The sequence below is a fragment of the Hemibagrus wyckioides genome, linkage group LG22 (genome assembly GCF_019097595.1).
Source record: "Hemibagrus wyckioides isolate EC202008001 linkage group LG22, SWU_Hwy_1.0, whole genome shotgun sequence".
In the NCBI taxonomy this organism is placed as follows: Eukaryota; Metazoa; Chordata; class Actinopteri; order Siluriformes; family Bagridae; genus Hemibagrus; species Hemibagrus wyckioides.
Window position 1 is genome coordinate 20489494 of NC_080731.1, and position 27462 is coordinate 20516955.

Genomic DNA, 27462 nt, shown 5'->3' on the forward strand with positions numbered 1-27462 from the left:
TGAAATTTTTGTACCTGTTGACAACAGGTTCCAACCTTGCAATCTGGATCCAATCAGCTCCGCCTGACTCTTCAATAAATCTAAATCACTGACAAGATCGTTTAGCTCTACCTGAGAAATTAAATGAGGATCGCTGGATGTTAATGGCTCTAAATCTGGATCGTCAGCAGCTACAACAGCTTCCATTTGTACAGGATTATCCATCCCTGCCTCCTCATCCTTATTCTCCTTTCTTGCATTATTTTAGTTATAAACTGCATCATATAATCATTTTGACTTAAGAATATCATGAGCTACCACTAAGCAGCTAAACATGAGCACCTATAACTATGCAAAACACTCGGGTTTGAAAAATTTGTAATTAAAATCACAGAGTTAGATGTTTCTCAGAAACCTTGCGTGATGGGAAAATTTTTAAACAAAACCTTGTAAACCAGTGTTATTCAAAGCCAGTGTTAACAGTGCCACCTAGTGGCAGTGTTAATTAATTACTCTTCATCATTTAATGACACTTTATCACCTGAATCAGGAGTGAGAGAGCTTTAGTTAAAAATACTGCAGGAATTTCAGGTATTTCTAAAAATAAACTATTTCTGGTTTTCTGGTTGTTTCAGGTCTCCTGTAGATCCCCTACATTTTTCCTTGTGTGAAATGAAGCTGTAATGATCTGGGTTTACTGTAAATAACCTGACAGGCTTTAGATCATGAGCCACTATGTGATCTTCTCTGTTTCACCTGTTCAGATATATTCAGGCCTCAACTGAACACACTATAGGAGACATGCTGCAGAGAATCAGACAGGAAGTGACACAAGAACCAACAATGACCTCCTAATGCTTTTACTCAGCACCATGAAAACTTACTGGAAAGCAGTGTGTAAGATTTCTCTGTCTTGTAAAGTTATTAAAGTGTGTGTGTTATGGAGCAGAAAGGTAGCTAAAATCCTGTCTTTTGTTATAGAAATACATCTAAATATTTAAATTAAATAAAGTTTAAATATATATTTGTTTTAAATGATATGACATTTACACAATCATTTCATCTTGATGATTTTTACTCTTTTGTTCTACAGGCTGATCTACAGCTGATCTGTTCCTCACATACTACTCAGTGACTGGATAGTGATGTAGCTCTGACCCATGTCTTCCAGAGCTTGCTTTCACAGAAGCCTATGGCCTGAGCAAACTCTGCAGGTTCTTTGTGCAGGAATTTGTGGAGAAAAGATAAGAGGCTCTGAAACATTAACAGACAATAATTTTACTCCTTCTGCATCTTCTGCTTATTTCACTTGTTCTCCATGCTCATTTTAATGCTGGATAAATTTTAAGTTAAATTTATTATTGAGTTAATGATGTAAACAGAAATTTCAGAAGGTTTAGAACTTTCACTGGTGATAGAAGTGAAGGATATGTTTCTAATGAACCTTAATGAAAGCTGGAGCAGTAGCGTCAGGGTTGTTGATGAGTTTGTGCAGTAAAATGGAGGTGTTGTGTTGATGGAGACAGAAACAGGAGTCAGTCTGAAGCGTCTCCACTCAGTACAATCATTTTCATCTTCTCATCTGAGCCTCCACCCCAACCTCCACCCCTCTCCACCCTCCACCCCACCCTCCACCCCTCTCCACCCTCCACCCCAACCTCCACCCCTCTCCACCCTCCACCCCAACCTCCATCCATCTACACCGTCCACCTCAACCTCCACCCCCCTCCACCCCAACCTCCATCCCTCTCCACCCTCCACCCCAACCTCCATCCCTCTCCACCCTCCACCCCAACCTCCATCCCTCTCCACATTTCCACCTCAACCTCCATCCCTCTCCACCCTCCACCCCAACCTCCATCCCTCTCCACCCTCCACCGCAACCTCCATCCCTCTCCACCCTCCACCCCAACCTCCATCCCTCTCCACCCTCCACCCCAACCTCCATCCCTCTCCACCCCAACCTCCATCCCTCTCCACATTTCCACCCCAACCTCCATCCCTCTCCACCCTCCACCCCAACCTCCATCCCTCTCCACCCTCCACCCCAACCTCCATCCCTCTCCACATTTCCACCCCAACCTCCATCCCTCTCCACCCTCCACCCCACCCTCCATCCTTCTCCACCCTCCACCCCCCCCTCCCCCCCTCTCCACCCTCCACCCCAACCCCCATCCCTCTCCACATTTCCACCCCAACCTCCATCCCTCTCCACCCTCCACCCCAACCTCCATCCTTCTCCACATTTCCACCCCAACCTCCATCCCTCTCCACCCTCCACCCCAACCTCCATCCCTCTCCACCCATATATAAGATTACATTCACTCTTTACTCAATTTACAGTCAAAATATTAACACACACACACACACACACAGGCATTTTACAGCTTTAACATAATTATATACTATATACTGTACTGTCGAGTCACAACAGAGAGGAACAGAGAGGAAAAATATATTTATATTTATATTTAAAGATAATTATTATTAACTGACTGTAACAGTTATAGGAAATAATACTGGTGTGTATCAGTTATTTTTAAGGTGTTTATTTAACTTAGGACAATGTAAACAAACTAAATATCTTTTGTAGTAGTAGTAATAATAATAATAATAATAATAATAATAATAATAATGTATTTTAAAGATGAAATATAAAGAGTGATGATAAACTCTTTCCTCCTCCTTCTTCATCTCCTGCTTTTACTTTCAGTATAATCCTGCACTCCTCACATCTCCTCAGAAACTGGTGACGTCACTGAATCGTGAATTCTGATTGGTTTACACCTTGAGTTCTGATTGGTCAGAGCAAATCAGACTCTCTCCCTCTGAGAGGAAAAAACATCCTCGCGGAAAACAGCAGCAGCGGTAGGATCAGTGACTTTCTCTTACAGAATTACAGTTTTGTATAATTGCTTAAGCACAATTTTAAAAACAAGGATCATCAAAACACTACACACAATTCACAGATCCACACACAAATAGCAGAACACCTCAGTTCTTCTGCAAAACCTTCCATTAATTTAACAAAACCCAACTTTGACCCCATATGGAACACACATGGTTCATCCATTCTGATTCTGTTTGATTCCTTTACACACTGCTGGGCTCAATCATAAACACTTGTAACTTTTACACTTTTCTGATGATATAGTCTGGGTTAGATTTTTTTGTTAGTGTAAAATACATGAATATTGAAAAAAAAAAAACACGACACCAGTACTGTACATTGACGGAAATCTTTCCCTCACCACATTGTACAGACATTCAATACAGTCATGCTTTCCAAAGGCTGCATTTCAAATCAGAACATATTCCAAATACAATATAGTACACAAACAAAAACATGGAGACAAAGCAAAAGAAAAAACAACCTAAGCATCTCTTGGCCTAGCTGGATCTGACCACAGCACGTCATCCACATCACAGGCGATGTCCGATCTCACAAAACAGCGAGGGAAGAATCTTCTTGAATGGCGAATCCATCCTTGCACAGACCCTGTATCAATTAGGCCACAGGCCTCCTCCATGGCTAGAATGAGGGGAATCCTGACATAGGGCTGGAGATCGTAAACCTTCCACCGCCATGCTGAAAAAAACTCTTCAATGGGGTTGAGGAAGGGAGAGTATGGTGGGAGGTATTGGAGTAAAAATTGTGGATGATCATGAAACCAGTTTTGGACAAGAGCAGATCGGTGGAAAGATACATGAATTTCTTTCAAATGGCACTCGGTACAGTTGTTTCATCTGGATGTGATGCTTTTTAAGGATTCACGCCAGTGTTGTTAGAGAGACCTGATGGACATTGAAAACTGTGTGGTCATTCAGGATGTTTGTCTGAATTTCTCTAAGACATATCACATTATTGACCAAAACCATGTTTATAATAGCTCTCTCTTGTTCCTCTGTGAATATGGGGCTCCTTCCTCCTCTATGTTCTCGACCCTCCATCCTATGTAGATCAATCAAAATACATGTTACAGTAAATGTCACAAGACAGCACACAAGACATTGTCTCAAACATGGAACACAGTGAATGGTACCAAATAGTACTGATGGAGGTCATGTAATAGGCTTTAATGTACTGTAGACAGCAGAGAAAAGTTGTTTTTATACCTGTGCTCTTGTCAAAATGTCCGAATTACTGAAGCAGCAGTATATCTGCTGAGGTTGGGCTGAACTCTCAGGCCAGCCTCTCTCAATGTCAACCCATGGTTTTAAACATGGTCAACCAAGGTTGCTCGAATCACATCTGATAAATTTGGTCCCCGTCTTCTTTGTCCACGTCCTCCAGGTCTACCTCTTCCTCTCCCTCTTCCTCTCTCTACCCCCCTTCCTCCATGGACTGCCCCTCTCATCTTAACTCTTTCTCTTACTGCGACATTGCCTTCCATTTTTGTTGAAGACAGGTAAACTCACCTGTTGCCTTTTTATAGCGCTTACACCTGATCGCTGAGTTTATAGTTAAGCACCTAAGTGTCTGTACATGTGACGGCCATGTTTGATTAACTGGTTTATAGGGGTGGTATTTTGGAAAGCAGTGTCTTGAAATGGCAAAGAAGTGACATTATATTAGATTTCTGTGTCTAATGTAGAGAAGTGTGTTTAGTGTTTTGCAAAAAGTGTGAGGCTGAGAATGTGCTTATAGTTGTGCAGATCTGGGCTGAGGTTTTGCTCCTTCAGTGTAAGGTTTTAGTAACTGTGTGTTATTTTCAATTTTAGTGTATAAGCAATCATAAAAAACTGTAAACAGAATTAAAGTGGAGTTAAACTTGTAGATCGACTCGATAAATAAGAGATTTATTGTGTGTTTATTGTTGTAGTGGATCAGACAGAGAAAGATGTCTCATTTTAGTGCAGTGATGAAGACTCTGGTTTTCTTCACCTGTTCTCTTCATCTTTCATCAGCAGGTGAGTTCTGTAATGTTTACTGTCTTTACTACATTTATTTACTCTCTAATATTAAAGTTTAACACTAAAGCTGTGATAAGAGTCAAATCTGATAAAGTTACACAGAAATAATACAGGAAATAAAGAAATAAATCACTCTGTACAACAGAAATACACACTTTATTATTATTATTATTATTATTATTATTATTATTATTATTATTATCTTGTGGTATGACGGTGAGAGTAATTTCTGCGCGTGTGACGTCACTCCTCATTTAAATATTCATCTCCACAATCCTAACAACACCATCTGCTGATTTTAATCTCCTGACTTTTACTGTTCTTGCTGTCATTTCTGTCTCATTTCATCATGGAAGTGTTTAGTTCAGTTTAGTTTATTTCTTTCTCCCACTCTTTTTTCTTCACTTCTCCCTCACTGCTACTGTAATCAGACATTTCAGATGGTTGGAGGTTCGGGGGCAGCAGTGACAACATTCAGGGTTTAGTCCTTACAGTAGGATGATGGAGGGCAAACTGGAGAGAAAATCCAAATAAGAGAATAAATACAGATGAAGTGGGATTTATTACAAACTGGAGAGAAAATCCAAATAAGAGAATAAATACAGATGAAGTGGGATTTATTACAAACTGGAGAGAAAATCCAAATAAGAGAATAAATACAGATGAAGTGGGATTTATTACAATTTTAATCTCTTTATTCACATTTAATCTGCTGATGTTCCACAGAAGAAATGTTCTGAATCTGTACTTTACTGATTTATTTCATTTATTAAAATAACTTTTACTGAAATAAATAAATAAATAAATGATAGAGCTTTTCTTATTATTATATTGGATATAAAGTTGAAAACTGCAGTGTGTGTGTGTGTGTGTGTTGAGTTAGTGATGTAGTGTTAATGTGTGTGTGTGTGTTGAGTTAGTGATGTAGTGTTAGTGTGTGTGTGTGTGTGTTGAGTTAGTGATGTAGTGTTAATGTGTGTGTGTGTGTTGAGTTAGTGATGTAGTGTTAATGTGTGTGTGTGTGTGTGTGTGTTGAGTTAGTGATGTAGTGTTAATGTGTGTGTGTGTGTGTGTTGAGTTAGTGATGTAGTGTTAATGTGTGTGTGTGTGTGTTGAGTTAGTGATGTAGTGTTAATGTGTGTGTGTGTGTGTTGAGTTAGTGATGTAGTGTTAATGTGTGTGTGTGTGTTGAGTTAGTGATGTAGTGTTAATGTGTGTGTGTGTGTGTTGAGTTAGTGATGTAGTGTTAATGTGTGTGTGTGTGTGTGTTGAGTTAGTGATGTAGTGTTAATGTGTGTGTGTGTTGAGTTAGTGATGTAGTGTTAATGTGTGTGTGTGTGTGTGTTGAGTTAGTGATGTAGTGTTAATGTGTGTGTGTGTGTAGAGTTAGTGATGTAGTGTTAATGTGTGTGTGTGTGTGTGTTGAGTTAGTGATGTAGTGTTAATGTGTGTGTGTGTGTTGAGTTAGTGATGTAGTGTTAATGTGTGTGTGTGTGTGTAGAGTTAGTGATGTAGTGTTAATGTGTGTGTGTGTGTGTGTGTTGAGTTAGTGATGTAGTGTTAGTGTGTGTGTGTGTGTTGAGTTAGTGATGTAGTGTTAATGTGTGTGTGTGTGTGTGTTGAGTTAGTGATGTAGTGTTAATGTGTGTGTGTGTGTTGAGTTAGTGATGTAGTGTTAATGTGTGTGTGTGTGTGTGTGTTGAGTTAGTGATGTAGTGTTAGTGTGTGTGTGTGTGTTTTGAGTTAGTGATGTAGTGTTAATGTGTGTGTGTGTGTTGAATTAGTGATGTAGTGTTAATGTGTGTGTGTGTGTGTGTTGAGTTAGTGATGTAGTGTTAATGTGTGTGTGTGTGTTGAGTTAGTGATGTAGTGTTAGTGTGTGTGTGTGTGTTGAGTTAGTGATGTAGTGTTAGTGTGTGTGTGTGTGTTGAGTTAGTGATGTAGTGTTAGTGTGTGTGTGTGTGTGTTGAGTTAGTGATGTAGTGTTAATGTGTGTGTGTGTTGAGTTAGTGATGTAGTGTTAGTGTGTGTGTGTGTGTGTGTGTTGAGTTAGTGATGTAGTGTTAATGTGTGTGTGTGTTGAGTTAGTGATGTAGTGTTAGTGTGTGTGTGTGTGTGTGTGTGTTGAGTTAGTGATGTAGTGTTAATGTGTGTGTGTGTGTGTGTTGAGTTAGTGATGTAGTGTTAGTGTGTGTGTGTGTGTGTGTGTTGAGTTAGTGATGTAGTGTTAATGTGTGTGTGTGTTGAGTTAGTGATGTAGTGTTAGTGTGTGTGTGTGTGTGTGTTGAGTTAGTGATGTAGTGTTAATGTGTGTGTGTGTTGAGTTAGTGATGTAGTGTTAGTGTGTGTGTGTGTGTGTGTTGAGTTAGTGATGTAGTGTTAATGTGTGTGTGTGTTGAGTTAGTGATGTAGTGTTAGTGTGTGTGTGTGTGTGTGTTGAGTTAGTGATGTAGTGTTAGTGTGTGTGTGTGTGTGTGTGTTGAGTTAGTGATGTAGTGTTAATGTGTGTGTGTGTTGAGTTAGTGATGTAGTGTTAGTGTGTGTGTGTGTGTGTGTGTTGAGTTAGTGATGTAGTGTTAATGTGTGTGTGTGTTGAGTTAGTGATGTAGTGTTAGTGTGTGTGTGTGTGTGTGTTGAGTTAGTGATGTAGTGTTAGTGTGTGTGTGTGTGTGTGTGTTGAGTTAGTGATGTAGTGTTAGTGTGTGTGTGTGTTGAGTTAGTGATGTAGTGTTAGTGTGTGTGTGTGTGTGTGTGTTGAGTTAGTGATGTAGTGTTAATGTGTGTGTGTGTTGAGTTAGTGATGTAGTGTTAGTGTGTGTGTGTGTGTGTGTTGAGTTAGTGATGTAGTGTTAGTGTGTGTGTGTGTGTGTGTTTTGAGTTAGTGATGTAGTGTTAATGTGTGTGTGTGTGTTGAGTTAGTGATGTAGTGTTAGTGTGTGTGTGTGTGTGTTGAGTTAGTGATGTAGTGTTAATGTGTGTGTGTGTGTTGAGTTAGTGATGTAGTGTTAGTGTGTGTGTGTGTGTTGAGTTAGTGATGTAGTGTTAGTGTGTGTGTGTGTGTGTTGAGTTAGTGATGTAGTGTTAGTGTGTGTGTGTGTGTTGAGTTAGTGATGTAGTGTTAATGTGTGTGTGTGTGTGTGTTGAGTTAGTGATGTAGTGTTAATGTGTGTGTGTGTGTGTGTGTGTGTTGAGTTAGTGATGTAGTGTTAATGTGTGTGTGTGTGTTGAGTTAGTGATGTAGTGTTAATGTGTGTGTGTGTGTTGAGTTAGTGATGTAGTGTTAATGTGTGTGTGTGTGTGTGTGTGTTGAGTTAGTGATGTAATGTGTGTGTGTGTGTTTGTGTGTGTGTTGAGTTAGTGATGTAGTGTTAGTGTGTGTGTGTGTGTGTGTTGAGTTAGTGATGTAGTCTTAGTGTGTGTGTGTGTGTGTTGAGTTAGTGATGTAGTGTTAATGTGTGTGTGTGTGTGTTGAGTTAGTGATGTAGTGTTAATGTATGTGTGTGTGTTGATTTAGTGATGTAGTGTTAGTGTGTGTGTGTGTGTTGAGTTAGTGATGTAGTGTTAGTGTGTGTGTGTGTGTTGAGTTAGTGATGTAGTGTTAGTGTGTGTGTGTGTGTGTTGAGTTAGTGATGTAGTGTTAATGTATGTGTGTGTGTGTGTGTGTTGAGTTAGTGATGTAGTGTTAATGTGTGTGTGTGTGTGTGTGTTGAGTTAGTGATGTAGTGTTAGTGTGTGTGTGTGTGTGTGTGTTGAGTTAGTGATGTAGTGTTAATGTGTGTGTGTGTTGAGTTAGTGATGTAGTGTTAGTGTGTGTGTGTGTGTGTGTGTGTGTTGAGTTAGTGATGTAGTGTTAATGTGTGTGTGTGTTAAGTTAGTGATGTAGTGTTAATGTATGTGTGTGTGTGTGTGTGTGTTGAGTTAGTGATGTAGTGTTAGTGTGTGTGTGTGTGTGTGTGTGTGTTGAGTTAGTGATGTAGTGTTAATGTATGTGTGTGTGTTGAGTTAGTGATGTAGTGTTAATGTGTGTGTTTGTGTGTGTGTTGAGTTAGTGATGTAGTGTTAATGTGTGTGTGTGTGTGTGTGTGTTGAGTTAGTGATGTAGTGTTAATGTGTGTGTGTGTTGAGTTAGTGATGTAGTGTTAGTGTGTGTGTGTGTGTTTTGAGTTAGTGATGTAGTGTTAGTGTGTGTGTGTGTGTTGAGTTAGTGATGTAGTGTTAATGTGTGTGTGTGTGTTGAGTTAGTGATGTAGTGTTAATGTGTGTGTGTGTTGAGTTAGTGATGTAGTGTTAATGTGTGTGTGTGTGTGTGTGTGTGTTGAGTTAGTGTTAGTGTGTGTGTGTTGAGTTAGTGTTAATGTGTGTTTTTACTCTTTTACAGTCACACACTCTTTGCAGTATTTCTACACTGCAGTTACACCTGGAATAAATTTCCCAGAATTCACTGCTCTTGGTCAGGTGGATAGAGTACAGATTGATTATTATGACAGTGACATCAAGAAGACGATCCCAAAGACGGAGTGGATACAGAAGGTGACTGCTGATGATCCTGATTACTGGAACAGAGAGACACAGAATGCACAGGGTCCTCAAGAGATCTTCAAAGTCAATATGGCTACAGCAATGCAGCGCTTTAATCAGACTGGAGGTAAACACACACACACACACACACTCACACACACACACACACTCACACACACACACAATTTCAATTCAATTCAATTTTATTTGTATAGCGCTTTTAACAAAGAGGATCGTCTCAAAGCAGCTTTACATGAGAAATGACATAAGAAAACAACAAACCTATAAACAGACAGACAGACAGACAGTCCTAGATGTTATCCCAAGTGAGCAAGCCTGAGGTGAGGTTTACTTGGCCCTCCATGTATACTGATGTCCAGACATACTGCACCACATGCCCCACATGTCAAAAAACCAGTGCTGTGTGCCGACAGGATAGGGCACCATTACTACCTCTGCCAGTGATATCTGTCCCTTTCCAGAGAATGGACATTGTGGGACCCCTGGAAAAGAGCAGGGCAGGACACCGATACATCCTGGTCATCAGCGATTATGCAACAAGGTATCCTGAGGCTTTTCCTCTTCGCTCCATCACTACACCAAAGATCATCAATGCCCTCATCCAGCTGTTCTCCAGAGTGGGGATTCCAGAGGAAATCCTCACGGACCAAGGAACCAACTTCACGTCTCAGCTGATGAAGATGTTGCATAAGCAGCTAGGCATCAAGGCAATCAAGACCACCCCATACCACCCCCAGACTGATGGACTGGTAGAGCGCTTTAATCAAACACTCAAAAACATGCTTCGCAAGTTTGTATCAGACACCGGAAGGGCCCGGGACAAGTGGCTGCCATTTTTGCTGTTTGCCTACAGAGAGGTTCCTCAAGCATCAACAGGCTTCTCTCCATTTGAGCTCCTGTATGGATGGCAGGTCCAAGGGCCACTGGATCTTTTGCGAAAGAGTTGGGAAGCCCCATCTTCATCTGAGGTGAAGCCTGAGAAGGGCATTGTCCAGTTTGTCCTGGAGATGCGAGACCGCCTGGAGTGCTACAGGGAGATGGCCAAAGAGAACCTCCGACAGGCCCAAAAATCACAAAAGTCACGGTACGACCAGCAGGCCAGAAAGCGAGAGTTACAGCCAGGACAAAAAGTACTACTTTTGCTCCCTACATCAACATACAAACTGCTGATGAAGTGGCAGGGACCTTACATGGTCGTTCGCAAGATGGGACCAGTAACTTATAAAGATTTGTCACCCAGACAAGGGCAAAGCTACACAGACCTACCACATTAATCTGCTGAAGGAGTGGAAAGAGCCACCCAGCAAAACTGAAACAGCGCTGCTGATTCAAGAAGTGGAAGAGGATCAGGAGGACAAACAGCCAGCCATGAAGGTGGAAGAGCCACTATCTGGCGTTGTTCCGTCAGAGGCCTGGGCGGACCAACCTGATACAACACCAGATTCACCTCCTTGATCAGACACCCTCCCGGGAGCGGCCATATCGTGCCCCTGAGAGGCTGATGGGACCACTCAAGGCAGAGATTGAGACGATACGGGAGTTGGGAGTCATTGAACCCTCCAATAGTGAGTGGAGTAGCCCCATCGTTATAGTCCCAAAGAAAGATGACACACTGCGCATCTGTATTGATTTCCGAAAACTGAACTCTCAGTCAAGGTTTGACCCATACCCCATGCCACACATTGACAACCTCCTGGAGGGCATTGGCCAAGCCAAGTACATCACCATGCTGGATCTTTGCAAAGGATATTGGCAAGTCCCCCTGGATGAAGCATCCAAACCTTACACAGCGTTTCAGACCCCAGTAGGGCTATTTCAGTTCACGGTCTTACCGTTTGGTCTACATGGGGCACCAGCCACCTTCCAACGTCTGATGGACCAAGTTCTTCGAGGCTGTGAAGAATGGGCAGCTGCCTACCTGGATGATGTGGTCATCTACAGTCAGACTTGGGAGGACCATATACAGCACCTAAAAAAGACGTTAAGTAAGATACAAGAGGCTGGTCTGACGTTAAATGTGGCGAAGTGTGAGTGGGCGAAAGCAGAAACCAACTACCTTGGATACCACCTTGGAAATGGGGAGCTAAGACCTCAAGTGGACAAGGTAGAAGCCATTCGATGCAGCCCAAGACTGAGAATGAAAAAAGAGGTTGGGTCTTTCTTGGGGCTGGTGGGATGGTATCGACGCTTCATCCCCACCTTCTCGACTACTGCTGTCCCGCTGACCACTCTGCTTTGCAAAAATTTCAAGAACCCGATTTGCTGGACTCAGGAGTGTGAGAGGGCTTTCAGCACCTTAAAGGAGCATATGTGTTCGCAGCCAGTCCTCAAGAGTCCAGATTTTGCCAAACAGTTCATTGTGCAGGTAGATGCTTCTGGTGCAGGTAGATGCTACTTGGAGCAGTCCTGGCCCAGGGAGGTGAGGGTGAGGGAAGACCTATTGCGTTCCTGAGCAGGAAGTTGTTGCCAAGAGAGACCCGATACTCCACAGTAGAGAAGGAGTGCCTGGCGATCAAGTGGGAATTAGAGAGCCTCAGGTACTACCTGCTGGGAAGGGAGTTTATTCTGGAGACGGATCACCGAGCCCTGACATGGATTCACACCATGGAGGATCATAATGCTCGAGTGACCAGATGGTATCTCTCCCTTCAACCCTACCGGTTTAAGGTTTGACACCAGCCTGGTCCCCAGAACAAGATAGCTGACTACCTCTCTCGGTACCTGATCAGTGCGCGGCCTGGAGAGGGAGGAGGTAATGTGAAAAAGTGACCCAGCCATGTCGGTTAGCGCAGCACTCTTCCCATGTAATACTCTGCTATAGCGCCGTGGGTGCACACACACACTACTAGCATACTGGACGCTCATACACATACACAAATAATAATTTACAACCACAATTCACGCTGTGCCTAACACACATACACTTTTGAAGTTTCTGTGATTTTTTAAAAATTTTGTTTTGTTTTAAACCTTTACCTGTGTTCAGGTATGTACCTGCTATTTCTTTTGTGTTTCTTCCTTGTGTTGTGCTTTCTGTAATCGACCGGTCAACCCGAGCACCACCCAGAGGCCTGGCTAAATAGTGCTGGTTCAGGCACAATACAAATGGGAATCGGACTGTTCCATTTTGTTTTGCAGAAGGGGATTTTGCAGTTGTCAGTTTATTATTAATGTTTATTTTCTTTTTATATTATGCTTAATTGTATATCATTATATATAAAGATTTATATATGGATATGTTTGGTGTATATAATGTTTACGTATTTGTTTAATTATAAACATGTACATATTTATTTCCACCCACACCTTAATAATTCTACACACTGGTTTGATCCAAGGGGAGGGGCATGCACTTTAAAAGAGGGCCCCAAACCAGTGTTGGGTTGTTGTGTGGTTTTTGGTTGGAGCGCGAGCGTGCAATTGCAGTGCCATGAGCAAAATCTCAAAACAGTAGTTTGTATAGAAGAATCTATCTATCTATCTTTATTTTTTTTATTTATTTGCTTGTTTGTTTTCTTTGTATATAGTATCTTTATTTTTACTTTTGAGCACTGTAAATAAACCATCACCTTTTTCACTACAACATCCGCGAGTATTGCCACCATTTTTGGTTCTTTGTATTTTTCCCCTTTTGGATATTTTTTCCTGGTGTTGGTGAACCCATTCACCCGAGAACGAGCCTAAGAAGACTTGTTTGCCTCACAGTGTGTCAGGGTAAAGTGATGTATAGTAACTGTGTGTGTGTGTGTGTGTGAGGGTAAAGTGATGTATAGTAACTGTGTGTGTGTGTGTGTGAGGGTAAAGTGATGTATAGTAACTGTGTGTGTGTGTGTGTGTGTGTGAGGGTAAAGTGATGTATAGTAACTGTGTGTGTGTGTGTGTGTGTGTCAGGGTAAAGTGATGTATAGTAACTGTGTGTGTGTGTGTGTGTGTGAGGGTAAAGTGATGTATAGTAACTGTGTGTGTGTGTGTGTGTGTGAGGGTAAAGTGATGTATAGTAACTGTGTGTGTGTGTGTGTGTGTGTGAGGGTAAAGTGATGTATAGTAACTGTGTGTGTGTGTGTGTCAGGGTAAAGTGATGTATAGTAACTGTGTGTGTGTGTGTGTCAGGGTAAAGTGATGTATAGTAACTGTGTGTGTGTGTGTGTCAGGGTAAAGTGATGTATAGTAACTGTGTGTGTGTGTGTGTGTGAGGGTAAAGTGATGTATAGTAACTGTGTGTGTGTGTGAGGGTAAAGTGATGTATAGTAACTGTGTGTGTGTGTGTGTGTGTGTGTGTGTGTGTGAGGGTAAAGTGATGTATAGTAACTGTGTGTGTGTGTGTGTCAGGGTAAAGTGATGTATAGTAACTGTGTGTGTGTGTGTGTCAGGGTAAAGTGATGTATAGTAACTGTGTGTGTGTGTGTGTCAGGGTAAAGTGATGTATAGTAACTGTGTGTGTGTGTGTGTGTGAGGGTAAAGTGATGTATAGTAACTGTGTGTGTGTGTGAGGGTAAAGTGATGTATAGTAACTGTGTGTGTGTGTGTGTGTGTGTGTGTGTGTGTGAGGGTAAAGTGATGTATAGTAACTGTGTGTGTGTGTGTGAGGGTAAAGTGATGTATAGTAACTGTGTGTGTGTGAGGGTAAAGTGATGTATAGTAACTGTGTGTGTGTGTGTGAGGGTAAAGTGATGTATAGTAACTGTGTGTGTGTGTGTGAGGGTAAAGTGATGTATAGTAACTGTGTGTGTGTGTGAGGGTAAAGTGATGTATAGTAACTGTGTGTGTGTGTGTGAGGGTAAAGTGATGTATAGTAACTGTGTGTGTGTGTGTGTGTGTGTGTGTGTGAGGGTAAAGTGATGTATAGTAACTGTGTGTGTGTGTGTGTGAGGGTAAAGTGATGTATAGTAACTGTGTGTGTGTGTGTGTGTGTGTGAGGGTAAAGTGATGTATAGTAACTGTGTGTGTGTGAGGGTAAAGTGATGTATAGTAACTGTGTGTGTGTGTGTGAGGGTAAAGTGATGTATAGTAACTGTGTGTGTGTGTGTGAGGGTAAAGTGATGTATAGTAACTGTGTGTGTGTGTGTGTGAGGGTAAAGTGATGTATAGTAACTGTGTGTGTGTGTGAGGGTAAAGTGATGTATAGTAACTGTGTGTGTGTGTGTGTGAGGGTAAAGTGATGTATAGTAACTGTGTGTGTGTGTGAGGGTAAAGTGATGTATAGTAACTGTGTGTGTGTGTGAGGGTAAAGTGATGTATAGTAACTGTGTGTGTGTGTGAGGGTAAAGTGATGTATAGTAACTGTGTGTGTGTGTGTGTGAGGGTAAAGTGATGTATAGTAACTGTGTGTGTGTGTGTGTGTGAGGGTAAAGTGATGTATAGTAACTGTGTGTGTGTGTCAGGGTAAAGTGATGTATAGTAACTGTGTGTGTGTGTGTCAGGGTAAAGTGATGTATAGTAACTGTGTGTGTGTGTGTGCAGGAGTTCACACAGTGCAGGTGATGTACGGCTGTGAGCTGGATGATGATGGGACTGTTAGAGGATATGATCAGGAAGGTTATGATGGAGAAGATTTCATCAGTTTTGATCTGAAAACTAAAACCTGGATCGCTCCAACACCTCAAGCTCTGATCACCAAGAACAAGTGGGATTCTAATACTGGTCGTAATAACAACCTGAAGAACTACCTGGAGAACATCTGTATTGAGTGGGTAAAGAAGTACGTGTCTTACGGCAGAGACATTCTGGAGAGGAAAGGTAAAGTGTGATCTGTTACTGTAACACACACACACACACACACACACATTTCTCCTGTGGTCTGGTTACTGTAACACACACACTTCTCCTGTGGTCTGGTTACTGTAACACACACACACACAAACACACACACACACTTCTCCTGTGGTCTGGTTACTGTAACACACACACACACACACATTTCTCCTGTGGTCTGGTTACTGTAACACACACACACACACACATTTCTCCTGTGGTCTGGTTACTGTAACACACACACACTCTTCTCCTGTGGTCTGGTTACTGTAACACACACACACACACACACACACACAAACACACACACTTCTCCTGTGGTCTGGTTACTGTAATATGCACACACTCTCTCTCTCTCTCTCTCTCTCTCTCTCTCTCTCTCTCTCTCTGTGTGAGCGTGTGAGAGCGGTTGGCATTTTGCCAATTTTTTTTCTGCATTTAATGCTATTTTTTCTGTTTAAACATCTCGGATTTATCAGTTTTGTTGTGTGTGTGTGTGAGCAGCGTGAATACACGTCAGTTTGAGAGTTTGACTCGCTGGCACGGTGTTGGGGTGGTGTCCATGGCGAGTGTTGAGGAGTGTGTGCTGCAATTGGTGATGTGGTGGGGAACGAGAATATTGTCGCTGCCTCCCTCATGAACAGTGCTATTGTGGTCTTTTTAAATGACGTTGATAAAGTGACTAAACTGACTGGGAAGGGTATCTTGATTTAATAATGAACTCAGACTGGTTTCCCCTGCAAAAAAGGTTCTACTGTCCAATGTCCCTCCTTTTATATCTGATTAAATAATTACAAAAGATCTTTCTCGGTACGGGCGTCTGGTCTCCCCCATTAAGACAATCCCCCTTGGCTGTAAGTCCTCACTTGTTAAGCACCTGGTGTCTTTTAGGAGAATGGTTTTCATGGTGTTTAAAGAGGGTGTGGAAGAGCTAAATGCTGTTTTTAAATTCAGTGTTGATTGTTTTGAGTACAACATCTTTGTGTCATCAGATGCCGATATTAAATGTTTTAAATGTGGTAAAACAGGGCATCTTGCTCGAACCTGTCCTGAAAAGCAAAGTGACCCCGGTGTTTCTGAGCGACCGGGGAAAGAAGCAGCTGAGCCGGCTGTGGTCCTTACAGTTCGGCCGGCTGTGGAAAGCCCCGGAGTAGCTGCCGCACCAGACCTGACAGAGGGCAAACCCCAAGCCCAGCCTGCAGCCCAGAAGCTCACTGGAGCTACAATAACCCCAGAAGAGTCCTGCGTGGCTGACCCGGTCATAGTGAAGTCCTGCTCGGCTGAATTGGTCTCGGTAAGGTCCGAAGGGATTGAACAAGACCTGGAAAAGCCCTGCTTGACTGAACCGGACCCGGAGAGGCCATGCTCGGTGGATTCTGGTGCAGTGCTGGAGCTGCCTGCGCTGGCAGAGGCAGGCACAGAGGTGCGAGCTGTCACTTGGAAGCACCAGTCATGGGGATAGGGGAGACATGGAGATGGAGGATGAGCCCACTTTTAAAGAACCAACTAAGAGAAAGAAACAAGGTAAGGGACTTGGAAAAAAGCAAGCTAAGAAAGAAACAAAAACAGATGATAAAGTGTCAGACAGTGAAGACTGGTTGTCGAATTCTGTTTTTAACTTCGTCTCACAAGAGGAACAGCTAAATGTTGTTTATGCTGCTGAGGACATTAAAGAGTTTCTAAGAACCACCAAGTGGCAAAAAAACGTGGTAGTTGAAGAGTTTTTCCCAGACAGGAAACAGTTTATTCACGATGTTAAACATTTCAGAAGAGAAGGTGCTTTTATTGATGTGGAAATCTATCGTTTAAAGAAATTGATCATTAAAGTGAATAAGGACAATCCTGAGGATGATTTGTAGAATGTGTGCTGTGTTTTATGATAGTGGTTTTTACCCTCTGTTTCTTTTATCTATACTTTTTAATGAATGAGATTCATATTGCGAGCTTGAATGTTAATGGAGCAAGAGAATATAATAAGAGCGCTAAGTTATATGAACTTGTGAAGCAAAAGCGGATTGATGTCATGATGCTGCAAGAAACCCACAGCAATAACAGTAATGCTGCTGATTGGGTGAAGGAGTGGGATGGGCTGGTGATTTTAAGTCACAACACATCGCTCAGCGGTGGTGTTGCTCTGCTCTTTGCTCGCAGTTTTATTCCTTGTTCTTATTCAGTCAAAGAGATTTTAAACGGGAGGCTTTTAAAAGTAAAAGCGTTTTATGAGAATGAGGTTTTAGGTTTTATCTGTGTGTACACTCCCACCAGTGGCATGGAGAGGATGAGTTTTTTAGATTAATTGAACAGTGTCATTGCTCATAGCGACACTACTAACATTTACTAACATTACTAACATTTTACTAACATTACTAACTAAGCGTCTGTGGGAGATGATTGAGGCCCATGAGCTAAGTGATGTATGGAGGAACCTAAATAGAAAACAGAGACAATACACATGGGCCCACTCCACAGACAACACACTCTCCCTGGTGAGATTAGACCGTTTTTATGGTTTTAAGCATCAACTGACTATGGTTTTATTGTTCCAGTAGGTATTTCAGACCACAGTATGGTACAGTGTACCATCAGTAAAAAGAATGTAAAGCCTAAGAGTGCCTGCTGGCATTTTAACACTGCCCTGTTAGAAGATACTGATCTTAGAGAGTCTTTTATTTATTTATGGAACTGTTTTAAATCTGAGAAGGCAGCTCTTAACTCTTTACAAGAGTGGTGGGATTTTACCAAAACGCAGGTCAAAGTATTGTCAACAATACACTCTCAGTGTCACAAGAGACATTGTTAGATCTATGAAAGCTCTGGAGATAGAAATAGTGGAACTCCGTTTGGAGGCCACCGGAAATCGAGGGCATACTGAAGCCCTCAAAAGTAAAAAAGCTAAAATGAACGACCTGTTAGACACCACAGCACTGGTTCACAAATGTCATGGGTCACACTTCATGGGTCATGCTTCACAAATGTGACTGAGATGGATGCTCCTTCTAAGTTGTTTTTCAGTTTAGAGCAAAAGAATGGACAGAAAAGATTTATACATGCTGTGCGAACAGAATCAGGGGATCTCTTATCTGAGCCCACTGAAATTCGCAAGCAGACAGTACGCTTCTAATCGAAGCTGTACAGCAGTGAGAGGTCAGGGGCACAGATAGTGGAGGAGAGATTTCTGAAAGACCTGCCGAAGCTCTCTGAGCAAACGTCCAGGGAACTGGATGGAGAATTGACGCTGGCAGAGCTCCACAAAGCTCTCCAAGGCATGAAGAATGGGAGGGCGCCAGGTATAGACGGTCTCCTTGTTGAATTCTACAAGGCTTTCTGGGCAGTAATAGGGCAGGATGTACTGGAGGTCCTACGGGACAGCAAGAATGTCGGTCAGCTCCCGCTGAGTTGCAGGAGAGCCGTCCTGACCCTGCTGCCAAAAAAGGGAGACCTGACCCACCTGAAGAACTGGCGCCCGGTCTCACTACTGTGCACTGACATCAAGCTGCTCTCAAAAGCATTAGTCTTGAGACTGACCAAGGTTGTGGAGCAGATCACTCACTGGGACCAGTCGTACTGTGTGCCTGATAGGTTTATATTTGACATATTTAATTTGTGACATTTTGGACGTCTCCAGACTATTGGGCTTGAAGACTGGTCTGATTTTTCTAAATCAGGAAAAGGCGTTTGACCGAGTTGAACATGAATATTTGTGGAAGGTGCTGGAAACCTTCGGGTTCAACCCAGGTTTTATAGCCATGATCAAGCTGTTGTACTGTGAAATTGAGAGTATAGTGAAGGTTAATGGTGGTTTATGTGCTCCTTTTAAAGTGTTGAGAGGTATCAGGCAAGGCTGTGCTTTGTCAGGCATGCTTTACACATTAGCGATTGAACCTCTTTTAAACAGATTAAGAAGCCATCTTTCTGGTTTTAACATTCCACACATCAATACCTCCATCTGTTTGTTAGCATATGCAGATGACCTGGTAGTAATGATAGACTCACAGAAAGATGTGAATGTTTTAACTGACATTTTAAATGACTTTCAGGTTTTATCTTCTGCAAAAATAAACTGGACCAAAAGTGAAGCCATTTTAGTTGGGGAGTGAGAGAGCAGCCTTTACTACAGCCTTTACAGGGGGGTCTAGTGTGGAAAAAAGGTGGTTTTAAATACTTGGGTGTCTACCTGGGGAATATTGAGTTTTTAAACAAAAACTGGGAAAGTACTGTAGAGCATGTTAAAGGTAGACTGAGCAGGTTGAAGCAGCTGGTCCCAAGGATGTCCTACAGGGGGAGAACACTGGTCATTAACAACCCCGCAGCGTCGTCCCTCTGGCACAAGCTGGCATGTGTGGATCCACCACCAAACCTGCTGGCAAACACCCAGGCCCTGCTGGTGACTTCTTTTGGGACAGTCAACACTGGATTTCTCAGAGCGTCCTTCACCTGCCCAAAGAGGAAGGGGGGCAGGGGCTGATCCAGTTAGCCAGCAAAACTGCAACTTTCCGCCTCCAGTTTCTCCAGAGACTTCTCACTGGTCCCAAAGACTTAATATGGAGAACAGCAGCCCATGGACTTTTACACAGGGTCGGAGGACTGGGGCTAGACCGAACTTTGTTTTTAATGGACACCAAAACGCTGGACATTTCTGGATTACCGAGTTTTTACCGTGGACTTTTTAAAATAGTTCCAGATTTTAAAAAGAAAAACAAGGGCTACAGGACACTACACTGGCTGCTGGAGGAGCCCCTGATTCACGGCGGGCGTCTGGACATCTCCGGTGTGACCGCCCCTGCATTGTCCAGAGTACTCGTCTCCTCAAGGGTCGTGACACTCCGGGAGCTGGTGAACATCGGGGGGACGGACCTGGAAGCGCATTTGAGGTCCCTCCGTGTTGTCAATGAGCTCCTACATCGCTGGAGGACCGCCCTAACATCAGAGGAACGTGTTCAGCTGGTGGACTACCAGATTACTGAGACCAACCCTGCAGACAAAGGACCTTTTCCCCAGCTAGACATCGCTCCTGACCTTGAAGGGTCTGAAGGTCCGCTCCTGGAGTGCCGGGGTAAAGCAGAGATGAACTTTGGATCAGTGCCAGGGAAGCTGCTCTACAGAGCGTGTGTCAAGGTTTTAAACAAGAAAAAGCTGAGTGGGAGGGTGGACACCCCACGGAGAAGTGTACATGGTTTTAATGATGATTTTAAACCAGAGTGGACGCACTGTATAAACCACTGTTAACTAAAAAAGCTGCCAACCTCCAATGGAGGATTTTACACTGTATTATCTCTGTGAACTCTTTTATTTCTGTTTTAAACCCTGATGTTACACACGACTGTCCTTTTTGTTCACAGAGAGAAACAGTTTTTCATGCTTTTATTCACTGCTCCAGATTACTTCCACTGTTTGTGTTTTTACGGAGCATTTTAAGGTCTTTTAATGTTGTTTTTACTTTTCAGTGTTTTATTCTTGGTTATTCCCTCTAACCCAAGGACTGTAAAAAGTAAAAAAAAAAAAAGTCTCTCTCTCTCTCTCTTTCTCTCACAAACACACACACACTTCTCCTGTGGTCTGGATACTGTAACACACACACACACACACTCTCTCTTCTCCTTTACTGTAACACACACACTTCTCCTGTGGTCTGGATACTGTAACACACACACACACTCTCTTCTCCTTTACTGTAACACACACACACACACACACACACACTTCTCCTGTGGTCTGGATACTGTAACACACACACACACACTCTCTTCTCCTTTACTGTAACACACACACAAACACACACACACTCTTCTCCTTTACTGTAACACACACACACTTCTCCTGTGGTCTGGATACTGTAACACACACACACACACACACACTCTCTTCTCCTTTACTGTAACACACACACACACACACACTCTTCTCCTGTGGTCTGGATACTGTAACACACACACACACTCACTCACTCTTACTCTTCTCCTTTACTGTAACACACACACACACTCTTCTCCTTTACTGTAACACACACACACACACACTCTCTTCTCCTTTACTGTAACACACACACACACACACTTCTCCTGTGGCATGGTTACTGTAACACACACACACACACACACTCTCTTCTCCTTTACTGTAACACACACACACACTTCTCCTGTGGTCTGGTTACTGTAACACACACACACTCTCCTCTCAGATTTCACAGGAGAAATCTCTTCTCCTGTGGTCTGGTTACTGTAACACACACACACACACTTCTCCTGTGGTCTGGTTACTGTAACACACACACACACTTCTCCTGTGGTCTGGTTACTGTAACACACACACACACACTCTTCTCCTGTGGTCTGGTTACTGTAACACACACACACACACTTCTCCTGTGGTCTGGTTACTGTAACACACACACACACTTCTCCTGTGGTCTGGTTACTGTAACACACACACACACTTCTCCTGTGGTCTGGTTACTGTAACACACACACACACACTCTTCTCCTGTGGTCTGGTTACTGTAACACACACACACACACTCTTCTCCTGTGGTCTGGTTACTGTAACACACACACACACTTCTCCTGTGGTCTGGTTACTGTAACACACACACACACACTTCTCCTGTGGTCTGGTTACTGTAACACGCACACACTCTTCTCCTGTGGTCTGGTTACTGTAACACACACACACACTTCTGTGGTCTGGTTACTGTAACACACACACACACACACACTCTTCTCCTGTGGTCTGGTTACTGTAACACACACACACACTTCTCCTGTGGTCTGGTTACTGTAACACACACACACACACTTCTCCTGTGGTCTGGTTACTGTAACACGCACACACTCTTCTCCTGTGGTCTGGTTACTGTAACACACACACACACTTCTGTGGTCTGGTTACTGTAACACACACACACACACACTCTTCTCCTGTGGTCTGGTTACTGTAACACACACACACACTTCTCCTGTGGTCTGGTTACTGTAACACACACACACACTCTTCTCCTGTGGTCTGGTTACTGTAACACACACACACACTTCTGTGGTCTGGTTACTGTAACACACACACACACTCTTCTCCTGTGGTCTGGTTACTGTAACACACACACACACTTCTGTGGTCTGGTTACTGTAACACACACACACACACACACACTTCTCCTGTGGTCTGGTTACTGTAACACACACACACTCTTCTCCTGTGGTCTGGTTACTGTAACACACACACACACACTTCTCCTGTGGTCTGGTTACTGTAACACACACACACACTTCTGTGGTCTGGTTACTGTAACACACACACACACACACACACTTCTCCTGTGGTCTGGTTACTGTAACACACACACACTCTTCTCCTGTGGTCTGGTTACTGTAACACACACACACACACTTCTCCTGTGGTCTGGTTACTGTAACACACACACACACACTCTTCTCCTGTGGTCTGGTTACTGTAACACACACACACACACACTTCTGTGGTCTGGTTACTGTAACACACACACACACACACACTTCTCCTGTGGTCTGGTTACTGTAACACACACACACACACACACACACACTTCTCCTGTGGTCTGGTTACTGTAACACACACACACTCTTCTCCTGTGGTCTGGTTACTGTAACACACACACACACTTCTCCTGTGGTCTGGTTACTGTAACACACACACACACTTCTGTGGTCTGGTTACTGTAACACACACACACACACACTCTTCTCCTGTGGTCTGGTTACTGTAACACACACACACACTTCTCCTGTGGTCTGGTTACTGTAACACACACACACACTTCTGTGGTCTGGTTACTGTAACACACACACACACACACTCTTCTCCTGTGGTCTGGTTACTGTAACACACACACACACTTCTCCTGTGGTCTGGTTACTGTAACACACACACACACTCTTCTCCTGTGGTCTGGTTACTGTAACACACACACACTCTTCTCCTGTGGTCTGGTTACTGTAACACACACACACACACTTCTCCTGTGGTCTGGTTACTGTAACACACACACACACTTCTGTGGTCTGGTTACTGTAACACACACACACACACACACACTTCTCCTGTGGTCTGGTTACTGTAACACACACACACTCTTCTCCTGTGGTCTGGTTACTGTAACACACACACACACACTTCTCCTGTGGTCTGGTTACTGTAACACACACACACACACTCTTCTCCTGTGGTCTGGTTACTGTAACACACACACACACACACTTCTGTGGTCTGGTTACTGTAACACACACACACACACACACACACTTCTCCTGTGGTCTGGTTACTGTAACACACACACACACACACACACACACTTCTCCTGTGGTCTGGTTACTGTAACACACACACACTCTTCTCCTGTGGTCTGGTTACTGTAACACACACACACACTTCTCCTGTGGTCTGGTTACTGTAACACACACACACACTTCTGTGGTCTGGTTACTGTAACACACACACACACTCTTCTCCTGTGGTCTGGTTATTTAAATCTCTAAATGAAAAATGAGTTTATTCTTTAAAAGCTGTACATTTAGAGATTTTCTGTTTGTATGATTAAAAGTATAAATCTATTTTTCTCTCCAACTCTAAACTCTTTCACATCTTTGTAGCAGAAAATATTGACCACATGACCAATAACACTGACCTTCACTGAGGGGGAAATGAGGTGACGAGGTTCTTCAGATAGTTCAGTGTGTAAAGTGAAAACAGCAAAATATTTCAGCTGAAAAGTGATGTTTTATTTCAGATACACAGAGGAAGACTTTTCAGATGGAAGAGAAAAAATATCAACAAAAACAAGATGAAACTTTAATGAAGTTTAGATTCTAACAGTTTAGAAACACTGTAAAGAGTGATGATGATGAACAAGTATTATCAGCAGTGATCAGCAGTAGCCCCCCTCCTACACTTCCATACCTGGATCACCCACACATCTCCACACCTCAGCGCCACTACCCCCTCACCCCTGACACCTCTCACCATCAATGAGGAAGATGTGAATAGGCTGTTTAAACATCTGAACACTCGCAAGGCTACAGGCCCAGACTCTGTCTCCCCCTCCACCTTGAAGCACTGTGCCAATCAGCTATCCTCAGTGTTCACTGACATCTTTAATACCTCACTGGAGACCTGCCATGTGCCAGCATGCTTCAAGACCTCAGCCATCATCCCAGTCCCCAAAAAGACAAGGATCACAGGACTTAACGATTACAGACCTGTTGCCCTGACTTCTGTGGTCATGAAGTCTTTTGAGCGCCTCGTGCTGTCCTACCTCAAGGACATTACAGACCCTTTCCTGGATTCACTACAGTTCGCCTACAGAGCCAACAGATCTGTAGACGATGCTATGACCATGGCCCTCCGCTTCATCCTCCAACACCTAGACTCCTCAGGATCTTATGCTAGGATACTGTTTGTGGACTTCAGCTCTGCGTTTAACACGATTGTCCCAGCTCTACTTAGAGACAAGCTCTCCCAGCTGAATTTGCCTGACTCCATGTGCAGTTGGATCATGGACTTCCTGACAGAGAGATGGCAGTTTGTGAGGCTGGGTAAGCATGTCTCTGACTCTCGGAGCATCAGCGCTGGATCCCCCCAAGGCTGTGTTCTTTCTCCTCTGCTATTCTCCCTGTATACCAACGGGTGCACATCTGGTCACCAGTCTATCAAACTCCTGAAGTTTGCTGATGACCACCCACTTTGGCCTGATGGGGATGAGTCTGCCTACAGGAGTGAGATGGATCATCTGGTGTCATGGTGCAGCATGAACAACCTGGAGCTCAACTCTCACAAGACAGTGGAGATGATAGTGGATTTTAGGAAGGACCCAGCCCCCCTCCCCCCGTCATCCTTTATGATTCTCCGGGGACATCTGTCGAGTCCTTCCACTTTCTGGGCACCACCATCAACCAGGAGCTCAAGTGGGAGAAGAACATCAGCTCCCTCACTAAGAAGGCTCAGCAGAGGATGTATTTCCTGTGGCAGGTGAAGAAGTTTCTCCTTCCTGAGAAGATGCTGGTGAACTTCTACACTGCCATCATTGAATCTATCCTCACATCCTCCATCACAGTCTGGTTTGCTGCAGCTACAGCCAGGGACAAGGCCAAGCTTCAGCGTCATCCACTCTGCTGAGAAGGTGATCGGCTGCAGTCTCCCATCTCTCCAGGAGCTGTACCTCTCCAAGATCGCAGCCGACTCCTCTCATCCGGGAAACAAACTTTTTCAGTCCCTCCCCTCTGGCAAAAGGCTCCGGTCCATCAGGACCTGGACCTCATGTCACAAAAACACTTTCTTCCCCACTGCAGTCAGCCTGCTGAACAGTGCCCCACTTACCCCCAGATGACCTCCTCCCACCCCAGACACTCACTTCCACATTCTAAATTGCACTACTGTTCATTCAAACTCACACTTTTGTACACAATACTTCTCATTCTACATTGTGTACATACCTCACATGGAATTGTTCAAAATGTCTTGGTATGCTGAAGCATTCAGAGTTCCTTTCACTGGAACTAAGGGGCCAAGCCCAGCTCCTGAAAAACAACCCCACACCATAATCCCCCCTCCACCAAACTTTACACTTGGCACAATGCAGTCAGACAAGTACCGTTCTCCTGGCAACCGCCAAACCCAGACTCGTCCATCAGATTGCCAGATGGAGAAGCGCGATTCGTCACTCCAGAGAACGCGTCTCCACTGCTCTAGAGTCCAGTGGCGGCGTGCTTTACACCACTGCATCCGATGCTTTGCATTGCACTGGGTGATGTATGGCTTGGATGCAGCTGCTCGGCCATGGAAACCCATTCCATGAAGCTCTCTGCGCACTGTTCTTGAGCTAATCTGAAGGCCACATGAAGTTTGGAGGTCTGTAGCGATTGACTCTGCAGAAAGTTGGCGACCTCTTCGCACTATGCGCCTCAGCATCCGCTGACCCCGCTCCGTCAGTTTACGTGGCCTACCACTTCGTGGCTGAGTTGCTGTCGTTCCCAAACACTTCCACGTTCTTATAATACAGCTGACAGTTGACTGTGGAATATTTAGGAGCGAGGAAATTTCACGACTGGATTTGTTGCACAGGTGGCGTCCTATCACAGTTCCACGCTGGAATTCACTGAGTTCCTGAGAGCGACCCATTCTTTCACAAATGTTTGTAAAAACAGTCTGCATGCCTAGGTGCTTGATTTTATACACCTGTGGCCATGGAAGTGATTGGAACACCTGATTCTGATTATTTGGATGGGTGAGCGAATACTTTTGGCAATATAGTGTATGTTACAGTCACTTTCACTTTTTACATTTTTCTATTGCACTAATTTTCATACAAGTCACCTTATGCAGTATTTATTACCTGTGTATATTTTTGCACCTGACACCAAGACAAATTCCTAGTACTGTAAAGTGCTCCTTGCTGACCCTTTGCTGTACCTGGCAATAAAACTTTTTCTGATTCTGATTCTGAAAGTGATGAAGATGCTGTTTATTGTCTCCTGTTCTGCTCACAGCAGATGCTCTTTAACAGCGTGATGAAGCTTAAACGTTTCTGCTGTAAACTTTCCTCCTTTCCTGCAGAAACCATTCCAGTGTCTCCATCTTCACTAAAACACATAAACTGGTGGAAACTTGATGAAGAACGTCCTCAGCAGGAATACAGATTATTCCTCATCAGGGTTCACATGAGGAGTTTCTACATGAAGAACAGAAGAGACTTTTCATATTTCTGTCTCTGTGTGTCTCTGCAGATCCTCCTACAGCATCAGTGATCCAGAAACACTCGCCTTCTCCAGAGGTGGTGTGTCACGCTACAGGTTTCTTCCCCAAAGAGGTGATGATCTCCTGGAGGAAGGACGGAGAGGACGTGAACGAGGACGTGGAGCTCAGAGAGACGTTACCCAACCAGGATGGAAGCTTCCAGAAGAGAAGCATTCTGAAAGTCCCAGCTGAGGATCTGCAGAAACACACCTACACCTGCGTGATTCAGCACAGCAGCTTGAAGGAGGAGTTAGTGCTAGAAGTACCAAAAGGTCCTGATCAACTCCACATACAGTATAAACAATAAATCTGATTTCCTGATGCAGCAGATAATAAAGACTCTGTGCTGATTTAACAGGTGGAGGACTGATGCCTATCATCGTTGGTGTTCTCGTGGCTCTCGTTGTTCTCGTTGCCGTTGTTGCTGGAATTATGGTCTGGAAGAAGAAGAACTCTGGTGAGAGGAGGAAGGAGACAGATGTGAAGTTTTCAGAGAACAGATTTACACTTTCTAATTCTTGA

At 43.5% G+C, this 27462-nt stretch overlaps 1 protein-coding gene across 1 annotated transcript; it reads left to right on the forward strand.

Annotated features, from left to right (window-relative positions):
* Positions 1-2855: 2855 nt before the first annotated feature.
* Positions 2856-27462, forward strand: LOC131343382 (BOLA class I histocompatibility antigen, alpha chain BL3-7-like). Its single transcript, XM_058375030.1, has 6 exons — positions 2856-2876; positions 4726-4890; positions 9272-9538; positions 14893-15168; positions 26931-27212; positions 27299-27462. Exons 2-6 carry the CDS (start codon positions 4821-4823, stop codon positions 27460-27462), a joined length of 1059 nt encoding a protein of 352 aa, XP_058231013.1. The 5' UTR covers positions 2856-2876; positions 4726-4820.

Coding starts and splice junctions, on each gene's coding strand:
- LOC131343382 (XM_058375030.1), top strand. CDS start 4,821: ATGTCTCATTTTAGTGCAGTGATGAAGACTCTGGTTTTCTTCACCTGT. Junction 9,539..14,892: donor GCGCTTTAATCAGACTGGAG/GTAAACACACAC, acceptor GTGTGTGTGCAG/GAGTTCACACAGTGCAGGTG. Junction 27,213..27,298: donor AGTGCTAGAAGTACCAAAAG/GTCCTGATCAAC, acceptor CTGATTTAACAG/GTGGAGGACTGATGCCTATC.